General features: G+C 35.3%; 2 protein-coding genes across 2 annotated transcripts; both read right to left on the bottom strand.

Annotated features, from left to right (window-relative positions):
* Positions 1–1,132: 1,132 nt before the first annotated feature.
* LOC117984727 (titin homolog) lies at positions 1,133–6,215 on the bottom strand. Its single transcript, XM_034971372.2, has 4 exons — positions 5,989–6,215; positions 5,708–5,907; positions 3,507–4,728; positions 1,133–1,416 (listed from the first exon to the last, which is right to left on the bottom strand). The coding sequence occupies exons 1-4, from the start codon at positions 6,060–6,062 to the stop codon at positions 1,245–1,247; spliced, it is 1,668 nt and encodes a 555-aa protein (XP_034827263.1). The 5' UTR covers positions 6,063–6,215; the 3' UTR covers positions 1,133–1,244.
* A 4,162-nt stretch (positions 6,216–10,377) lies between these two features.
* Positions 10,378–19,253, bottom strand: Mnn1 (menin 1). The gene is made up of 5 exons (XM_034971370.2): positions 18,615–19,253; positions 17,028–17,253; positions 16,188–16,491; positions 15,391–15,540; positions 10,378–14,926 (listed from the first exon to the last, which is right to left on the bottom strand). The coding sequence occupies exons 1-5, from the start codon at positions 19,170–19,172 to the stop codon at positions 14,431–14,433; spliced, it is 1,734 nt and encodes a 577-aa protein (XP_034827261.1). The 5' UTR covers positions 19,173–19,253; the 3' UTR covers positions 10,378–14,430.
* Between the last annotated feature and the right edge of the window lie 694 nt (positions 19,254–19,947).

Genomic DNA, 19,947 nt, shown 5'->3' with positions numbered 1-19,947 from the left:
TACCAAAGAATTTTTATGTACTACTTCGTAAGGATTATTACCTCCCTATGTCGATGGGTTCTACTAATTCTACATTGCTGCTTCATTGATTGCACTTGATTGACATTAAAATAATTTTTCGTAGAAAACCTTACAAAGATTAAAAATAAATTCCTGTACTTATTCTTAAGAGGTCCCTAGACGGTCAAGCACGTAGATTTGTTTTGCTTGACCAAGCAGCAAGAGGCATTTTTCTAATTTCAATTTTTTTATTACTTTATTATAAACTAGAATAAAAATAATGACGTAAACTAAAAACTAATTAAATCGATCAAATAACAAAAAAGTTATAAGCATTTAAATATTTCTGATTAGACAGAGATAGCGATACAGCAGTTTGACGTCACACCTACTAAAATAAAAATAAAATAAAAATCTTTTTTATTCAAATTAACTTTTACAAGTACCTACTTTCGAATAGTCGGATGCATCTACCACTGGTTCGGAATGCCTTTCCTACCGAGAAAACCAGCAAGAAACTCGGCGGTTGCTCTTTTCAAATATTTGATATAGGTACAAGATAATGCCATAGTAGCTTCGTGCGATTTCATACAAATTTTCGTTTTGCGAGAAAGGGATAGAAGACCATCCCACTCCAAAATTACAATGCCTGTAACTTTGTAAATCTTTATTGGATTTTAATATTTTTTTCAGTGTACGTCAATATTTTTATCCTAGTTTATAACAAAGTAATAATATTAATCAAATTCAAAAGTAGGCAAATACCCAATTATAGGTAGCGAAAAGTAAATACAACAGCGATTTTATTTTCCAGAGATCTGTGGCGTCTCGGTATAGTGAAATGAGTAAAAACTCTTTTTCGCTCCATTGTTCGCTACTATAACAAGCAATAAGCATAGCTCATGCTTGATCAAGCCGACAATATAAACGTCGCGTCAAGCAAAAAATATAAAATCCCGCGTCAAGCACGTAAATGCTTTACTCAAGCCGCTTGACCGTTTCAGAACCTCTTTAAACTTTGTATTTTGTTAACAATAAAGATGTTTAAATAAATAAATAAATGTCAAACGAGCTAAGTGGCTATCATTCAGTGTTGATCACTGAGTTAGCAGGTACAAAAGTAAACTTAGTATGAATGTGCAACAACTGCTTATATTTCAATAAAAAATCGTATATAAAACAAATAAATACAATACAGAAGTTCATTAAAAACAATTAATGTTAATTCTTAAAAATATATGAAATCAATGTTTTTTATTGCAAACTTTCTTGTCTAACTTGCGACGCTTTGTTCTGTTTGGGTCATAGTTCTCCTTGTCTGAAGAGTCGGTGCTAGCCGGAGTATGCCCTCGAACTGCATGCTTCATTCTGTGTTCATACTCTCCTTGCTCCAGTTGCGAGAGAACAATTGAATCACTGCAATTAAAGTTGAACATTGTGATTAATGATATTATTGCGTCGCTAAAATTCTTTTTCAAAGTCATTTTTCGTCAGTTTTGACTATTTATATTAGCGCAAAAAATAGAAGTTAGTATAGCGCTCTCTCTGTTACGTAATGACGAAACTATGTTTTCTTATTGAATTTCGAATGTTTTTTGAAAACATTTTCGAATCGAATGTCGAATGTTTCTGAAACATGTTTGTGATGGGTTGGTGTATCAAAATGGTTAACGCCCACTGAGATTTTTCTTTCTATCATTTGTATGGGATTACATAGTATTGACGCGCGAATGAGCTATGCTTGATGAAGCCCACGCGAACGTCGCGTCAAGCAAAACATAAAATCGCAACAATCACGCGTCAAGCACGTTGCCTCAAGCACAAATCTACGTGCTTAACCATGTCGGAAGCTCTTAACATTGTTATTATTTGTCCGTTTCATTAATAGATATTGAGCATTTGCACATCTATTAAGTTCCGTATATCTTGATTTTCAAGAGTACTCGAATCAATGTCATACTTTATTGTTGCACTGTTTACACAATAAAGTATGACATTGGATTAAGTTCTTTTAACTGCCAAGACATACGGAACTTAATAGGCGTGCGCAAACGTAAAAAAGCTATTAATAAAATGGAAAAATTATACCCTAAACATGATTAAGTAAGCGGAATCTAACATTCTTCTTCTCTTTGTCATTGGCGGCTGTGCAGAGGTTTCTACCAGAGCCTGTGTTGCTATTACAATAGGCTAGTTGACACTTTTTTTAAGTAGGTCTTAAACGGTTAATATTTGTCCTATTAGATCAAAAAAATTAACACTATATTTTTTTGCGCCCTAAAAACCGTAAAACTTTAATTTAAAAATATATTTTTCTTAGACAGGTGAAAACACTGTCGGCCATGTTTGGCCGATGGATTATCTGTGCTCTGACGTCATGCATTTGTAAACAACAGCATAACCTCCCAAAGTTTAATAAACATGACTTCTATGCTAGTTTACATGAAAAATATAGTAATTATCGATTGTATCATCCGAGAATGTAAAAACGCATCGATAAAGACCACAGGAAAGTTGTGGATTAGAGTGCCCAGTGAAATAAATATACGTAACACGCGAAGACTTGCTTAAAGGGATCCTATAATATGACTAACGACTGCAACCCAAATTTATTTTTGCAAAGATCACTTTGTTGTAAGTCTTACTTAATAACTTATTCAATTTATAAAGAGAAAACGATATTTTTTTACGTTTACTATGAGTTTTTAGAAATATATAAAAACTAGCTTATGCTCGTGACTTCGCCCGCGTGGACTTCATAAATTTCAAACCCCCGTTTAGCCCACTCAGGGGTGGAATTTCAAAAAATCCTTTTCTAGTGGATACCTTCTCTTTACCTACAAAGAACACACCCACCAAATTTCATGTATCTAGGACCAGCTGTTTAGATGTTTAGGCTGTGCGTTGATATATTAGTTAGTCAGGACTTTAAATTTTATATATGGATACTACGTTAGTCCACGCGTGACATAGGGATGACATTTCTTTGTTTACATATTTAATGACGTCACATCATGGCTCACAGCGTTTTCTGCGTTTCAAATAAAAATAAAAACTGTATATTTTTAAATTGGATTTATATATCCATCCTGCGTTTTTTATAATTGTTATTGATATATTTCGTTGTCTTAAGCAAAATACTATAATAAATAATCATTTATTGGACGAAATTAGATATGAGTCAAGTAGCCTATAGTTCGGCAATGGGCAACGTGAAATCTAGTATTTCTTTATTTTACGTGCGTATTGAAGTTACGCAAGAAATAAAATAACGTATTAGCATTTAAAAAAAATTGCCCAATTTATGTCATAAAAATATAATAATATCATACTTTACTATTGTAGCTACTTGGTTCAATATTTAACCATATTATAGTATAAATATTAATGATTTTATGTTCAAATTCTATATGTTCACGCATCGTTTCGATAAGTAGGTTGAACTGTAACCCACCTACACTAATAAACATTTATTATAGAGTTTTCACAAAATATGTCATGCTTACTTTTCAGATTTGTGTACTTCTGCGGTGACCTCTAGTAAACTGGCCTGTACACTTGGTAATATTTCGCTGTCTGAATCTGAATCATCTATTATCAGACATTTTGGTTCTTTCTCTGATGGCAGTGTATGTTTTTGATTGGCTTCCATTGTTGCAATTTCTTCAAACAGATCAGCACTCTCTTGATGATTATTTTTACTTTTATCTGATATGGAAATATGCTTATTTTCATCACAATTGCTGTTTTCAGTTGCTAGCACTTTTAACTCAACAGTTTTAGAAAAATTATTGGAATTTGATTTAAGATGACTGTCATCCTCAGTCTGTACACTAATAGAATATTCGGTATTTTTGGTTCTATCTTGTTGTTCTTCATAGAATTGAATAGTAGTTATGAAACTACTACTGTCTATTGTAATTGTAACATTATTTGGTTCATGTGTTTTCTTATATTTATTTTCATGAAATTGATTGTTCATTGGTTTAAAAAGTAAACTTTTTTTGTAAAATGGAACCTTGCCCATAGCTTCCACGTTCTGGCATTGAATTGGCTTATCTATGGGATTTGTATTTACAACTTTCTCAATTTCACTCTTAGATAACTTAGAGACAGTTGTATCATTATAGGGACTATTTTTCTCAGCCTCTATTACAGCTAACCAAGCTTGCTTATCTTTATCAAAACTTTGAGTTTCACTAATATTTACAATTTCATCATCATCAATAAAAATACCACTCTCATTTTTGTCACACTTAATCTGTTGATAATTTAGATCCTTTTCACAATCTTTTCTTTTTCTCATTAAAGATAACTCTGATTTATTTTTGAAATCAGAGTTAAATGATTTTAACTTAATTTTATTTTTACTAGGAGCTTTTTTCTTTTTAGTGACTTTGTTTTGTGTCTTGGGTCTTGTAACATTTTGATCATTCACATTTAAATCTGTGAAAGGTTTACGAGGTAGATTGTAACTAGACTTCTTTAGGCTTGTTTCACTTTTACTCAACCATTGTTGCACATAGCTCATTTTGTTTTCCATTTTTAAAATACTAGATGTTGAGGTATTTTCACCAGGGAAAAGTGGATTTTTTAAATTTTCTTTATTTTGTATTGAAATATTCGATCTTCTTCTGCTATTAGAATATTTTGATGGGGCTTGAATGCATTCTGGAAACAATTCCTTTTCCAACTGTAACTGCTCTGAAACTCTTTGCCTCCTGTAAACTTAACATTTACCAACTTAATTTGAATGATTTGAAAAATGTATAACAACTAACCACAAGGTACCTACCACAAGCACATAAATACTTCAGTATATTTGGATTAAGGATTTCGTAGCCAAAAATAGGTGTGCAGAAGATCATAAGTTGAGATAATTGATGATAAGTTTTAGAATTTTGTAGATATTGTCACAAACCAATACATACAAAGAGAATCTATAAATAGAAAGGTAGTGTGCAAAGGCAGTTTTATCACTCAAAATTGATCTCCTCGAGACAACCCTTTTTTATAAAATATGCATACAGTGGAAACTCGATTAACCGGACTAATTGTTGTCGTTAGGGATTCGGATAATCGAATTTATGAAGAAAAGCGGGTTTTGTGCATATTATGTATATATGTTCACTATAATAGTAGTTTCAATTTTTAAAGTAAGAAACTATACCAAGTGGGATATCATATGAAAGGGCTTTTGCCTGTACATTCTAAAACAGATTTTTATATATTTTTATGCATAATAGTTTTTGATTTACTGTACGAAATGGCGGAAATAATACCCGAGTATGGAACCCTCGGTGCGCGAGTCTGACTTGCACTTGGCCGAACAATTATCGGTTGGTAGTTTCGATAATCGCGAATCCGGATAACTGAGGGCCGGATAATCGAGTTTCTACTGTATATCCTTTACTTGACTGTGAAAATAGGTCAAAATAGGTTCAGCGATTCCGAAGATTAGCCCGTTCAAATAGACACAGAGAAATAAAGTTTGTAAGTTAGTTTGTAAGAAGTAATCTCTGGAACTACAATCCGATTTTGAAAATATTTTCACCAATAGAAAGCTACATTCTTCCTGAGTGATATAGGCCATAATTGTGTTATTTTCAAGCACCCGTGCGATGCCGGGGCGGGTCGCTAGTTAGGAATAAAACAGGTGGTTAGATTATTTTAGTAAAAGGTAGGTAGTTTATAAAAGGACACTTACCATCTAACTTAAACAGTTCTTGAAAAGAATGTAAGAGGTTTGAAGCATGCTCTACGCGGAGGCTCAGAGGATCATCTATAATATGTGTGGATACATCGGGCGGTGAAAGGCACAGTAAACAGTCTTCGGCCGTTAACACGCAATGCTCACAAACCGAATGCCCACATGGATATCTCACGCGAAGACTTTTAAGCTGATCACTTAAAAAATACCATCAGGTAAGTGTAAAGAAATAAATATGTATATTTTGTTGATAACAAAGTTGTTAATAGTTTTCTTACCAACTGACACATCGACATATATCGGCTATAGTTTTTACATATTGAACAGCTTGATTCACATTAAAACTATTCATAGTAAATTCAACATCTTTTAATAAATTTCTAATTACTAATCTTTATAAGTTTTAAATACCTATATAGGTATTACGAATGACGAATAAATTATTATAAAATTAAAAATATCGTTTACGTTTATGAGAGGTTTGTGATCACAAGCACGATCACAAGGTAAAAAGTACTCTGTGATCACAAGTCACAAATCACAATCTGATCACAATTCAGTATTTACATCATAGATTAATATGATTTACATATATATAATGTACTCTGTAGTGATCACCACAGATTAATAGAGGATTCTACGCATAGATTATCTACTATATACTACGTGATCACTTCACCGTTTTTTTTAACTGGCTGTACGGCACGCCTTACGGCTCTGGAGGCTGGGATCTAGCTTTAAAGCTCAGACTAAGGATAAAGGAGACTTGGCATCAAAATAGGCTAGTTGACACTTTTTTTAAGTTGGTCTTAAATGGTTAATATTTGTCCTGTTAGATCAAAAAAATTAACACTATATTTTTTTGCGCCCTAAAAACCGTAAAACTTTAATTTAAAAATATATTTGTCTTAGACAGCTGAAAACACTGTCGGCCATGTTTGACCGATAGATTATCTGTGCTCTGACGTCATGCATTTGTAAACAACAGCATAACCTCCCAAAGTTTAATAAACATGACTTCTATACTAGTTTACATGAAAAATATAGTAAATATCGTTATTGTATCATCCGAGAATGTAAAAACGCATCGATAAAGACCACAGGAAAGTTGTGGATTAGAGTGCCCAGTGAAATAAATATACGTAACACGCGAAGACTTGCTTAAAGGGATCCTATATGACTAACGACTTCAACCCAAATTTATTTTTGCAAAGATCACTTTGTTGTAAGTCTTACTTAATAACTTATTCAATTTATAAAGAGAAAACTATATTTTTTTACGTTTACTATGAGTTTTTAGAAATATATAAAAACTAGCTTATGCTCGTGACTTCACCCGCGTGGACTTCATAAATTTCAAACCCCCATTAACCCACTAAGGGGTGGAATTTCAAAAAATCTTTTCCTAGTGGATACCTTCTCTTTACCTACAAAGAACACACACACTAAATTTCATGTATCTAGGACCAGCTGTTTAGATGTTTAGGCTGTGCGTTGATATATAAGTTAGTCAGGACTTTAAATTTTATATATATGGATACTACGTTAGTCCCCGCGTGTCATAGGGATGACATTTCTTTGTTTACATATTTAATGACGTCACATCATGGCTGACAGCGTTTTCTGCGTTTCAAATAAAAATAAAAACTGTATTTTTTTAAATTGGATTTATATATCCATCCTGCGTTTTTAATAATTGTTATTGATATATTTCGTTTTCTTAAGCAAAATACTATAATAAATAATCATTTATTGGACGAAATTAGATATGAGTCAAGTAGCCTATTATAATACCTTGTTAGAGCAAGCTAGGTGTATAGAAGTATATAAGAAAAGCTATGAAGGGTGATAAAGACAAAAATACATTTTTTGTCTTTGTCATAGTTTAACTTTTTTGTTAGTAATTTTTTGCGAATATCACGAGTTTTTATTTAGTTTTCTGCAATTTACTCGCTTTAATTTTTACAGCTGGCCGATCACACAGCCATGCGCCATTAATGGCTTCTACACACCTCGCACATCTTCAATATTACTAAATTTAAAACAAAGGCACGTAAAAACACTAGGTAGGTAAGTAACTCGTTTTTATCATTATAATTTACTCATTTTTATTAATGTTTTTTTTTATAATTTATCAAATCTATATCTAATATATTATTAAATTACAAAAAACAAAAATACCAAACTTATTCTAGAACATAAAAATTACAAATCGAAAATATCATCTAAACCACCGCAACGAGGCAGGGTGCCCAGAACGCTGGCAGCGTTACCTCGTTGAATGGCCAGACTAATATGCTGACCGAGGTAACTGCCAGCCCTCCGGTCCCCCGTGGATTCCGCGAGACGGGATGAAAGGTCCTTAAATTTTATTAATGTTGAATCATAATGTTTATCATTATAATTTACTCATTTTTATTCATGTTGAATTATAATGTTTATCATTATAATGTACCTACCTACCTACTCATTTTATTAATGTTGAATGCTGATTTTTATGAATATTTCCCGAGTAGGTATCATAATATAAAAATTACGACTCAGACTTACGTAAGAAAAACGATGTTATTTTTTGCGAGCTTTAAAGCGTTTGGCGGAAATTACCGCCTACAGGAAGTGTCTGGCAGTATTTTCTGTAAACCATGCATGAAAATCAGCAGTCAGACTTTTATGAAAAGTGAGTAATTTTTTTAATAGGTAGGTACCTAGATACTTTCAGTAGGTAGTTGATACTTGATACAGCTATAAATTGGCCTACGGCACAAGTTACCAGATATGCGAACACGTTAATAGTACCTAACTACACACTAACACTACTCTAACCCACATATTTCATTTCTCAGAAAATAAGGAACGTCTGGCGGCAGTTTGACCTTGCTCTATAAGATAAAAGCGTTCTTCGTTTCGTATAATATATGAATATATAGTATAGTTTCCGGCAGTTAAATAGTCGCGTCTGACCAATAATGTGAGTGTGAGCTCACGCAGGTATTGCTCTACGCGCTCGTATACTGTGTACCGGTGTAGCACTCACACTAATACAGATGGCGAACGCGGAGTGCGGCGCGGCGCGCTGTTTGGTGTGCTCCACTGCCTCGCATCGCGCGCCCCACTGAAGTCTAAGCTATTGCGACGCATCTTACGGTTAACTTCAAGAACGACTATTTAATTGGCGCGGACTATACTAATAAAACAATTAAATATTAAAACAATATTACGTTTCTCGTGTCTATTGTTAATTGTAGTCGCTGCCTCGTTGCCGGTAGGAGTTAGGACAACTGCCGATAAATAAATAACACATATTTTGTATAAATCAAGTTTATTTACATTATAATGAGTGCGGTTCAAAATCAAAGTTCAAAAATATATAAACAATTATTCTTATTTAAAACTATAAATGCAACTATTATCACATTAAATTACTATTCATGATATAGGTACCTACCCAATATATATATTTTTTTTAATGAAAAATCTTTATTATTTCTCTTTACATAGCCTTAACAGTAAAGAACGGTAACAACTGCTTTAGTTAGAAACTGTGTTGTAGTTTTAACGCCCACCTCCAGATTGAGAAATTAGGTACAAAAGAAATAATAAAAAAGAAAAAGCACAATGTTAAAAATTCAATGAAAATTATGTTAGATTAATATATGTGTGTGTTTGTGTGTGTTTTCTATCTATAAGATCAAAGATGTGTGAATGGATTATTTCAAAGTTACGATGTCTTCCGTGTCACTATAAGAAAGTGCCTTGAGCCATTGAGTAATAGGTATTTTACACGTTCGTTGATTCGCGGGGTAAATACTTAAGCAATGATATTAGAAGAAAAAGAATTTTCTTCTAATATCATTGTACTTAAGTGATAATTTACTTTGTTGTATATTATTGGGCTAGCATAATTGAAATGTTTACTAGCTAGTTCTGTTCTGCAGGATTTGATCTGAAATACCTTATCGGATCTTCTCTTAGGATGGTAGGTAGGTGGGATCAAAGTGCATTTGCTTATATTTGCGTAAAATTACTTGGAGTACATAGATCTGTCGCACTGTTAGAACATCGCATAAGCCATACAGCTCACGGGTTGGAAATAGAATAGGTTTCCCTAGCATTACTTTTAGGATAGCTCTTTGTGCTCGCTCAAGTCATAAAAGTAGTGTTTTTTCGCAATTACCCCAGATTGTGATACAATAAAACAGGATCGACTGTAACAGAGCAAAATAAACGACTTTCAAAGATTTTGTGTCGAGTATAGGCTTGAGGTTTTTCGACTTTCATACATATTGAATATATATATCATTTTTCTAGCTTGGCCAACAAATTTGTCAATTTGTGGAGCCTAGGTTAGTGTATTATTGTGGCGGTTACCACAATAGAAACTAGATGGCGCTGTTCAATCGATGACGTAGTCCCGAACAAATGTACCGCCGATAGTAATCGCACTAACGGAGTTTTCTGCCTGGGACTATATATAGAAGTTTCAAGACATAACCGTCGGCCCAGCTGGCGCTACCGAGCACAACCAACCGCTCGGTGGGAGATCTCCCCTTTGGTACGGTCGAGCCTGCACACCGCTCCCGTACATTGGTGACCCCGACGTGATCAAGAGTGGTCGCACACTACAACAGCCGACGTTGATACAAGAGTGATCGCACACTAGAACATAATTCATTATGTATATGAGGAAGAGTGTTGGACCTAGGACGCTCCTCTGAGGAACGCCGTATGTCAATATTTATTATTGGCTTATACAATCACCAATTTTCACACATTGAGTGCGATTTTTCAAATAGTCTTTAAAAATGTTTAGTACCACTCCTCTTATACCAGTTTCCTCTAACCTACGAATTAGGATAGGGACAGAGACAGTGTCAAAAGCCTTTGATAGATCGAGAAACATACCAGTAACTTTATATCTGTTTTCTAAACCTTCTGTTATAGAGCTTCTAAACTCTAAATTAGCGTCCTCTGTAGACTTACCACTTCGAAAGCCAAATTGGCTATTCGATAGAACATTGTATTTATTAAGGTATTGAACAAGGCGGCTATTTAATATTTTTTCTAAGACTTTAGATATGGAAGAAAGGACAGCGATTGGTCTATAATTGTTGACATTGCCTCTGTCCCCATTTTTATATATAGGATGTATAACAGCCCTTTTAAAAACAGATGGAAAGATACCTTTTAGAAAGCAGATATTAAAAATATGCGCAAGAACGGGTGAGAGAATATGTCTGGCTTGTTTTAGTGATGTACAGGAAATGCCATCCCAGCCTGTAGCACAATCACCGCGTAATCCAAGAATAACCCTCTCTACTTCTTTATCACAATTATACAATACCATTTAATTAAGTTGTGCTACAGGTTGGAAACAAGAGTCTGATATTGGTATTGTATTATTGCTGCTGTGTAAAGTCCTAACTTTAGTGGCTAAGGTTTCACCGATACTTGCAAAGAATTTATTAACAGCATTGACAGCAGTACTATTATCATTCGCTGTTTTAAGAAGTTCTGTATGTTTGTTCTTGTTAGTATCGAAATTTGCAACTCGCTTAATTAGGTTCCACGTGGCTTTAGGTTTTGATTTGTTTTGTAAAAATTGAGTGTGTTCATATTCACGCTTAACTTTCTAATTAATATAACATTATTACATAATATAAGCACTACAATATTATTTAACTCGCTAAGAAGGCGCTTCAAACAAAGTTCTAATAAATCGTTCATTTTATTTACAGACAGTGGTACCTACCTACAGAATAGTAATTCCCTGCACGTATGTGTTCTCCCTAAGCGTTGGGGCGTACAATGTGCTTAGTATGAGGTTTTACATCACACCAACGATGATAGAATTCGGGCATCCAAACGCTTCAGCGTTAAAGTAAAATGGACCTTAACTACCTTGTTTCAAATTTCAAGTTTGTTCATACATCTACAGCCCGCGCTCGAAACGGAAGCCTTGCGAAATTAAAATCGGTGGTACTGAATTTTTTGACTTTAAATCAATTATCCTTAGGTTCATTATACAAGGACGTTACTGTTTCGCCTGAGTTCTATAAACGTTGGTCAGATGTAAAATCTCATAGTAATCACACAGAATACATATAGTTAAGTAAAAACAGCTCTGGAAAACAGTGGAGGGGATTGTCTGAGCATGGGTGACTACCGTACTTTCCTACAGCGCGCGAAGCAAAATTTAACTGATCAACAACTAGCGCGGCAAGGAAATCATCTCCGGGTATCACTTCTTACCACAAAATAGAATACAGATCGATAAAACACGCAGTGCACGGGTCATGTAGGCATGGACCATTTCACACGTAGCAATAGGATACAATCTATTTCGTGTTTGCTTTCATTGTAATTTCAAATATATATAGAAAAGTAAATAAAGCTGAGATTCAGTTGTTCTAAAAGGCAGCTTCGCCTTTACTTTGCAGGTTTGCGCTGACAAAAACATGCCACATTTTAGTGTATAGTCTAAAGATTTTGGTTTAGATTGATTTTTTTGTCACATTATAACATAAAAATATATCTGTAACGTTTACAAATAAAACATCATCAACAACCATGGTACATATTTTGTGTTTCAAGTTGTCAACACTGGTAATAAAATAGTAATTTATCATGTTACACTAAGACTAATTCAAATAATGTAATACAACAACTATAAACAATAATATACTTAGTCTATAGTTTAACATAATATTATATTATTAAATCTAATAATTATTCCTACTGTTAAATAACCTTTTAGGATTTAAGTAATTTGTACATGGCAACAGGTTAATTGGTTTAATTTATCGAATGAAATAGTTATTTGACAAATTTTACTAAATTCAAATAATTCACGAGGTTGTCTGTAGTCCATTATTATATTAGAGATAATGGGACTATTTATAAAATGGAAATAATTAAAACAAAAGAGTTTAACTCTTTCTTAATATTCTTAGCATCCTACATATAATTTAAAGCAGTCACAATATCAACTACAAAACTTTAAATACTGGAAATCTTTTAAAATACTAATATTCTTATTAGTATTTTCATAGAACAACCTCACAACAGTTTCAAACAAACAAATCAACAGTATTTCTGTAGTAAACATCCACATAAGTTAACTATAGAAAGTAAGTCTGCCGACTAAAGGTGCAAGCAAACCACAGACATGAGTAAGTATAGTACAGTAGCCGGCAGAAAATATTGTACCTTTAGAAGGTTTCGTAGAGCGTTGTTTCTGTCGTTGACACCGATAAAACCTCACATAAGTATGAGTGACAGAGAAAACGCTCTACGAAGCCGAAACCTCTTTCTAATAGTCCATGTACAATTTTCCTGCTGGCTACTGTAGCAGTGTCGTGGCGTGTCATGAATCTCGTGATTCGATAGAAGACGATATTGGTAGGGCTCTAGTACTGGGATTCGGCCAATGATTCGAGTTTGGGCTCCTTACATCATAGCTACATAGCACATATCTTGTGAAAAAACCGGCCAAGTGCGAGTCAGGCTCGCGCAATGAGGGTTCCGTACTAGTCGTATTTTTTCGGCATTTTGCACGATAATTCAAAAACTATGATGCATAAAAATAAATAAAAATCAGTTTTAGAATGTACAGGTGAAGACCTTTCATATGATACCCTACTAGATATAGCCACTCACTTCGAAAGTTGAAAATACTAATTATTAGTTCATGACCACAATTTAATTTTTTTTTTGTATGATCTAACCCTAAATTCACGGTTTTCAGATTTTTCCCCAAATGTCAGCTATAAGATCTACCTACCTGCCAAATTTCATGATTCTAGGTCAACGAGAAGTACCCTGTAGGTTTCTTGACAGACAGACAGACAACAAAGTGATCCTATAAGGTTCCGTTTTTCATTTTGAGGTACGGAACCCTAAAAACAGGCCAAGACTCGTTCCAATCGGCCAATGCCAGAGTGTTGCGATACACTACGATGACACCGCCGTTCTATAGTAAACGTGCTTAGGTGGCAAATTCACCTCGGCTCGGCGAACCTAACGGACTCTAAGCTTTATAGTTTGTTTGCATTGCACCCTCGGACGCCGGCTGACAGCACAATGGCTCTAATCCTCTGAATTAGTTTTGGCGCACGACACTGAACGTTGGTGCAGCAACGATCTTTGATTTAGTTTATTTTCTCATTAAAGAACAATCCTGTCAAAATGCATAAGCAAATCTCGGAGAAAGTAGTAACTAGCGAAACAATAGTAAGATACCCTATATACTATTAAGTATTAAGTACTATTAAGTAATACCTACTAAAAAAATAGTTAAGTTCTTAATCTTTTCATAATACATTTATTATTTATATGTAATAATAATTATAATGACCGAATTTCAGCCAATCTACAGAGATAAAGCCATTTTCTTATAGTGCACAAGTGTGTACGCAAACACAGGCATAGCTACTCTCTATTCCCTTCCTTGCATAGATTGATGGGACGGCAATCCGATACGACCGGAAAGAGATCACGCGCCGGACTGACGGTTTATCTCTCTCTGATGCACAGGAGCGAAATACCACCAATTTCATGACGCCGCCGGGCTAATACTGAGAATTTCTTGACTGAAAAATCAAATCCCTACAATATTTTCGTCCCGATCCGGGAATCGACATCCTCATTCGAACAAGCTAACCACTAGCCCAACAAGGCAATAACAATCTCATAATATGTACATCGTATTGTACAGGAAGTGCTTAACGTTCACGACGAGCGCGTTTGGCTCGCGCCGTCGGCGCTTGGGAATTGGGCTCATCATCCTCACGCCGCTTAGCCGGCGGCTGAGGCCTTTGTAACTGACTTTGCGCCGTCAGCTGCAACTGCAATGCGTGCGTGTTGAGGCGCTCGGCCAACAGCAGTGGCTTGAGAGCTGCCATCTTGTGACTATACAGTGTCACCCGAGGTCTGCTGTTGACTGCTGCGGTCAGTTGCTCCCTGACCGACAGTTCTGTATTCTCCGAGTTATTGTTCCATCGGTCATTATCCATCTCCTTGTCCTCTTTTTGACTTGAATTTTCTGATTTGCGGGTTTCATCTGTTGGCTCGCCGTTGTCAGGGCTACAGACTATATTAACCTGGGCTCTTACCTCTGCATCAAACTTCGATATGGTACTAACGAGAGGCTTCGCCCATCCTATGTGCAGAATGGGTGTTTGGCTTCCCTCTTCCCATTTACAAATTCCATCGTAAAATCTGAAATGGTAAAATACTTCTATTGTTGGAAGTATTAATTACACTGTTGATATTTGGAACTAAATGATGCCTCCGACATTGTTTGTGTGGATTTAGATTTTTGAAAAATACAGTGGGAACTATTTGTTTTTCCAGGATAAAAAGTAGCCTATGCCCATCCCTGAGACGCAAGCTACCTCTACACAAAATAGATGATGCTCGCGACCTTATCCAGGCGGGGTTAGGTTTTTAGGGTACCCTACCCAAAGGGTAAAAACGGAACCTTACTAATGTCAATTGGCTGTCTGTCTGTGCGCGTGTCACAGACTAAATGAGTCTTAAACCTGAAATTTTGATATTTGGTGTAAAACATTGACCAAAAACCAAATTTTAACTATAAACTCACTACAAACTTATACAGTAATTTGTCTATGGAACATGTAAGAGCCGGGTGTGTCAAAAAGGTAATAAAATTATGAGCTCACCTAAGAAGGGATGCAAAACATTCTGGATCCTTTAAAATTGATCTCGCCGAATGTCCAGAGCTCTCAGCTTTCATTAATTGTGGTATAAGTTCATTTGCAATTTCAGAAAATTCCTTGTATATTTCTTCATCATCTCTTGAATAATTATAACTGAAAATGTTATTATGTACATATATTATATTAATTACAGACATTTAAACTTGACACTATGGCATCTATTTTAATAAGTGACCACTTCTGAGAGATAAGTATAATCTCCTTATCTCCTTATCTAGGTAAGAGAAAGAGATAGGCCTATACTGTCTATCTCCAGTTGGTGAATAGTGAATAGTGATTCAGCTTCATCAATTGATGGGGGTGAATCTTTGATTCATTTAAGACAGGATTCTGGCTGCAACTTTATTTTGTATTGCTTAGGCAGTTTTTTTATTGAGCGCGCTTGCCTAGAAGATGCCTATTCACACTTGCCATGTAGGTAATCAAATTATACTTGGCAGGAAACACGGACGCTGGAAGGGCATTCCACATCTTAGCGGTTCGTATCAGCAACGTTGGAAAATACACTTATGTTCTATGTCATTCATTGTCATCATTTATTGAACAAGACAATAATTGATAGCTAGCTAATCGCTTCCTCGTTGGTGGTGGAGCAAGTGCCTTACAGAAGAGGATAACCAACCATTCATAACGCGTCTCTTCAATTCCACACGACATTGGCGAAGTAAATTGCGCCCGTTTGGTGCAGCCGCCCGCCCTAAAACAAAACTGGATTGAATTAAATTAAACTAATTACTTACTGTCTAATAACATCACCAGCACAGGCCCAGGCATGAAATGCTTCCTTATACATCTTATGTCGGTGGTAATAGCCACCCTGAAAAGTGTAAGGGTACACATGCCGATCCTCATAATATGTTCTAGAAGAGCGAATTGCTTGAACATACAAAGCTGCAGAATCTGGTCTTGGTGTATTTGACTCTGTGACCCCGGTTTCATCTTTTAATGTGGAATTATCTGCTTCCTCTGTGCAATTCGATATCTTCATATACTCATCCAGATCGCCGAGATTCCCCAAAGCCATAGGATATGCATCTAAATGGCCTGGAAAATGTAACAATCATATTTTTACTAGTCAATGTTATTAGTTATTTAGATTGTGTACATAACAAAAAGGCATGTGGCTGCCTTTTTATCAATAAGGATAAGGGAAAAGACTAGTGCCTCAGTTTTATGTATTAAATTTTTCACTGGCTTATGCCTGCAATTCTGCTTGCAGGGTTGAATTTTCAGAAATCCTATATTAGTGGGTGTCTGCGTCTAGCTATCTGCGTGCTCAGCCTGCTCTGTCCAGTAGTTTGAGCTTGCTTTGATAGATTAGCCAGTCATCTTTTCCTTTTATATATTTAGACTAGCTTATGCTCGCGACCTCGTCCGCGTGGACTACACAAATTTCAAACTCCTATTTCAACCCCTTAGGGGTTGAATTTTCAAAAATCCTTTCTTACTGGATGCCTACGTAATAATAGCTATATGATCTGTACACTACTTTGAGCTGTATGTTGATAGATCAGTCAGTCAGTCACCGTTTCCTTTTATATATTTAGATTTTTTAATCAGTAAGTACACACAAAATTTACCTTTATCAAACAACAGCCAAAGGAGCCTGTGCTGCATCTGGGCTACTTCATGTACATCAATAGTAGGTGTTAGTGTGGGATTAATGGATGACACTAATGCTGCAAGTTCCATTACACGAGAGCACACAACAGGTTTGCCAGCCACATACAGCCACGACCGAGCAAGCACTCCTTCTCCAACTGACCGGCCCCTTTTGTCTTCGTTACCTTTGCCATGCCATGTTACCTGATCCAAATAAATTAATATATAGCCTAGGATAGTACTAGCTGATACCCGCGACTACGTTCGCGTGGATGTAGATTTTTAAAAGCCTGTGGGAGCTCTTTGATTTCCCAGGATAACAGTAGCCTGTGTCACTCTCCTATCTGTAACTATATTCATGCAAAAAATCAAGTCAATCCGTTGCACCCCTCACGCCTCTCTATCCGCCTTGTCCACTCCTGTGTATGTGGTTCATTTGTGTCATGTGAATGAGTCAATGAACCAGTTCCTGCTTCTATATTTTAGATTGAACTTACACAAGCAGAGTAAAGAAGCATTATAAAACTAGTACATAATTACTAATATATAAGTATTTAGAGATGGGTAAGATTGGTATAATAGTGCTTTAAAAGGGATTATATTTAGAACTAGCTGGCCCGGCGCACTTCGTACTGCCTAACAGTCGATTCAAATTTTTTAAATTTTTCTCTCCATAAGAACATCCTCGTACTTCAAGGAATATTATAAAAAAAGAATTAGCGAAATTGGTTCAGCTGTTCTCGAGATTTGCGATCAGCAACACATTCAGCAATTCATTTTTATATATAGAAAAAGATATGATTTACGTGTTTTATTGAGTAATTAGATGTTACTAAATACAGCAGGATAATCTACTAATTCTAAACACATTCAGCAATTCATTTTTATATATAGAAAAAGATATGATTTACGTGTTTTATTGAGTAATTAGATGTTACTAAATACAGCAGGATAATCTACTAATTCTATTGAACTATCGACTCACAATGTTTGACACATTTCTAAAGTTACCCGTAGCTACTGTACCAACTGAGTTGGTGATTTATACTAATATCTTTTGCCCCCAGCATTAATTATTTTTCATAAAAATCTGGTAGCACCGGAAACATCTAAAAAAGTTGTTTAATTAAAAATTCGAGTATAGAAAGGTGAAGAGCAAATAGTGTCGCTCCTCACGTCGCGAATGTCAAAGCCAGACTAGACAAGATGTACAGACTGCAGTACAGTTCAGTTGAATAGAATACTGAACAGAACAGAAAAACATTTATTTATTTATTTATTTTACACTTTATTGCACACAACACAAAGTAAACATTGAAAAAACACAATACAGGATCTTAATCTAATAGCTGTAGCATGCAAAGGCGGCCTTATCGCTAAAGCGATCTCTTCCAGGCAACCTTTGACGAAAGGAATCACGAAAGCACGGATTGGTTCATGTTCGGTTACCAAGCGTATATGGCGGTACTTAGAAATTAATCACAGAATCTAGCCTATTAAAGTATAAACATAGCCAAAAATTTACTCAATGTGGAACAATTTTTATTTACTAAGTAATATCTTACTTCAGCCGTGTTTGATCCATCTTTTCCAAAAACAACCCAAGCATGATCTTCTGAGAGCGCTAGGTGTACATCTTGTTTACCCAGAACCTGACAACCAGCAGTCACAGCAAAAGCTACTCCAAAACAATCCAATTTGTTTCCAGTTAAAAAGCTGTAAATGGACTGTAGGTGAGCCCTGTCCTTATAATAACTGCGTGTCAAGGAGTTCCAAACCACATCTGCCACTCTCTTCACTAAATCACGCGTAGCAAGTTCTCCACTTAACAACTTTGCGTCGACGCCGCTTTTCATCAAACATACGAAGCGATCATAAAGTGTTTTCACTTCGTCCCACTCTACAGAAGGAAAAGTCATTTTAATGAATTTATTTGAGGGCAAATTCACATCCTTTTCACTGTTTTTAACTTTTGTTAAATTATTTTCAACAGCTCCAATTATAATAGAAAACAATGCTAAGTCCGGTTCCTTATTGCTGCACAACTGCTCCTCAAAAAGGTCACATACTTTTTGAATACTGTCTATTGGGAAAAAATGTTTATAATCAGATATTACAGACATGTTTTAAATTTTACATTATTTATTTCGGTTTCACACAATTATAACAAAACAACCAAACAGAATATACGGCAGACGCCGGTTGTTGACCATAGATCCACCCACAGAGTACATTATATATACTGGAAGATCCACCACAGACCAGGTAAAAAGTACTTTGTGGACCAGACTATCAGAGTTGCCAACTGCTTCCCAAAAAAAAGCATTGATGCAGCATCACACCACAGCATACCTTTGGATGAATGGATTTACAACGTAAGACTGATTAAAAAAGCTAGACTAAAGTACTTTGTAACCGCGTGTGAGATACCGATAGCACGACGTAAAGATGAATAACACGACAATTACCATTGTTTAGTAGTCAATATTTGTATAAACCGCTCAACAATATTTGTATTAAACGTTTTTTATGGGAAAACAAGTAAATAACTAATGAGAAATACAATGATGCCACGAATTCTCAAAGTTTGTTTTGCAACTAAAGTTGTATTCCTTGAAAAAATCGGTTACACGATAAGGGACAAAAAATAAGTTAGCTGCGTCTCTGTTTATCACATCAGTGACTTTATCTGTGGTCTCTTTTTAGTGTGAATGAGAAAGCAAACGTTCCTTTGTCTAGATTTTTTACTCCTACGATTTACAATTTTACACCAAGGCTCAAAAGAGTTAGAATCCAGAGCTGTAAAACCAGTTTAAAAAATGTAGTCTGTGGTTTTTACCCAGGTATTTATTCTGAGTTTTTACCATACTGGCATAGAGTAGGATAGGATGTATATAG

Source organism: Maniola hyperantus, chromosome 8 (assembly GCF_902806685.2).
Source record: "Maniola hyperantus chromosome 8, iAphHyp1.2, whole genome shotgun sequence".
Classification (NCBI taxonomy): Eukaryota; Metazoa; Arthropoda; class Insecta; order Lepidoptera; family Nymphalidae; genus Maniola; species Maniola hyperantus.
Note: the sequence above shows the minus strand (reverse complement) of the source record. Positions and strands in the feature narration are given on the sequence as shown.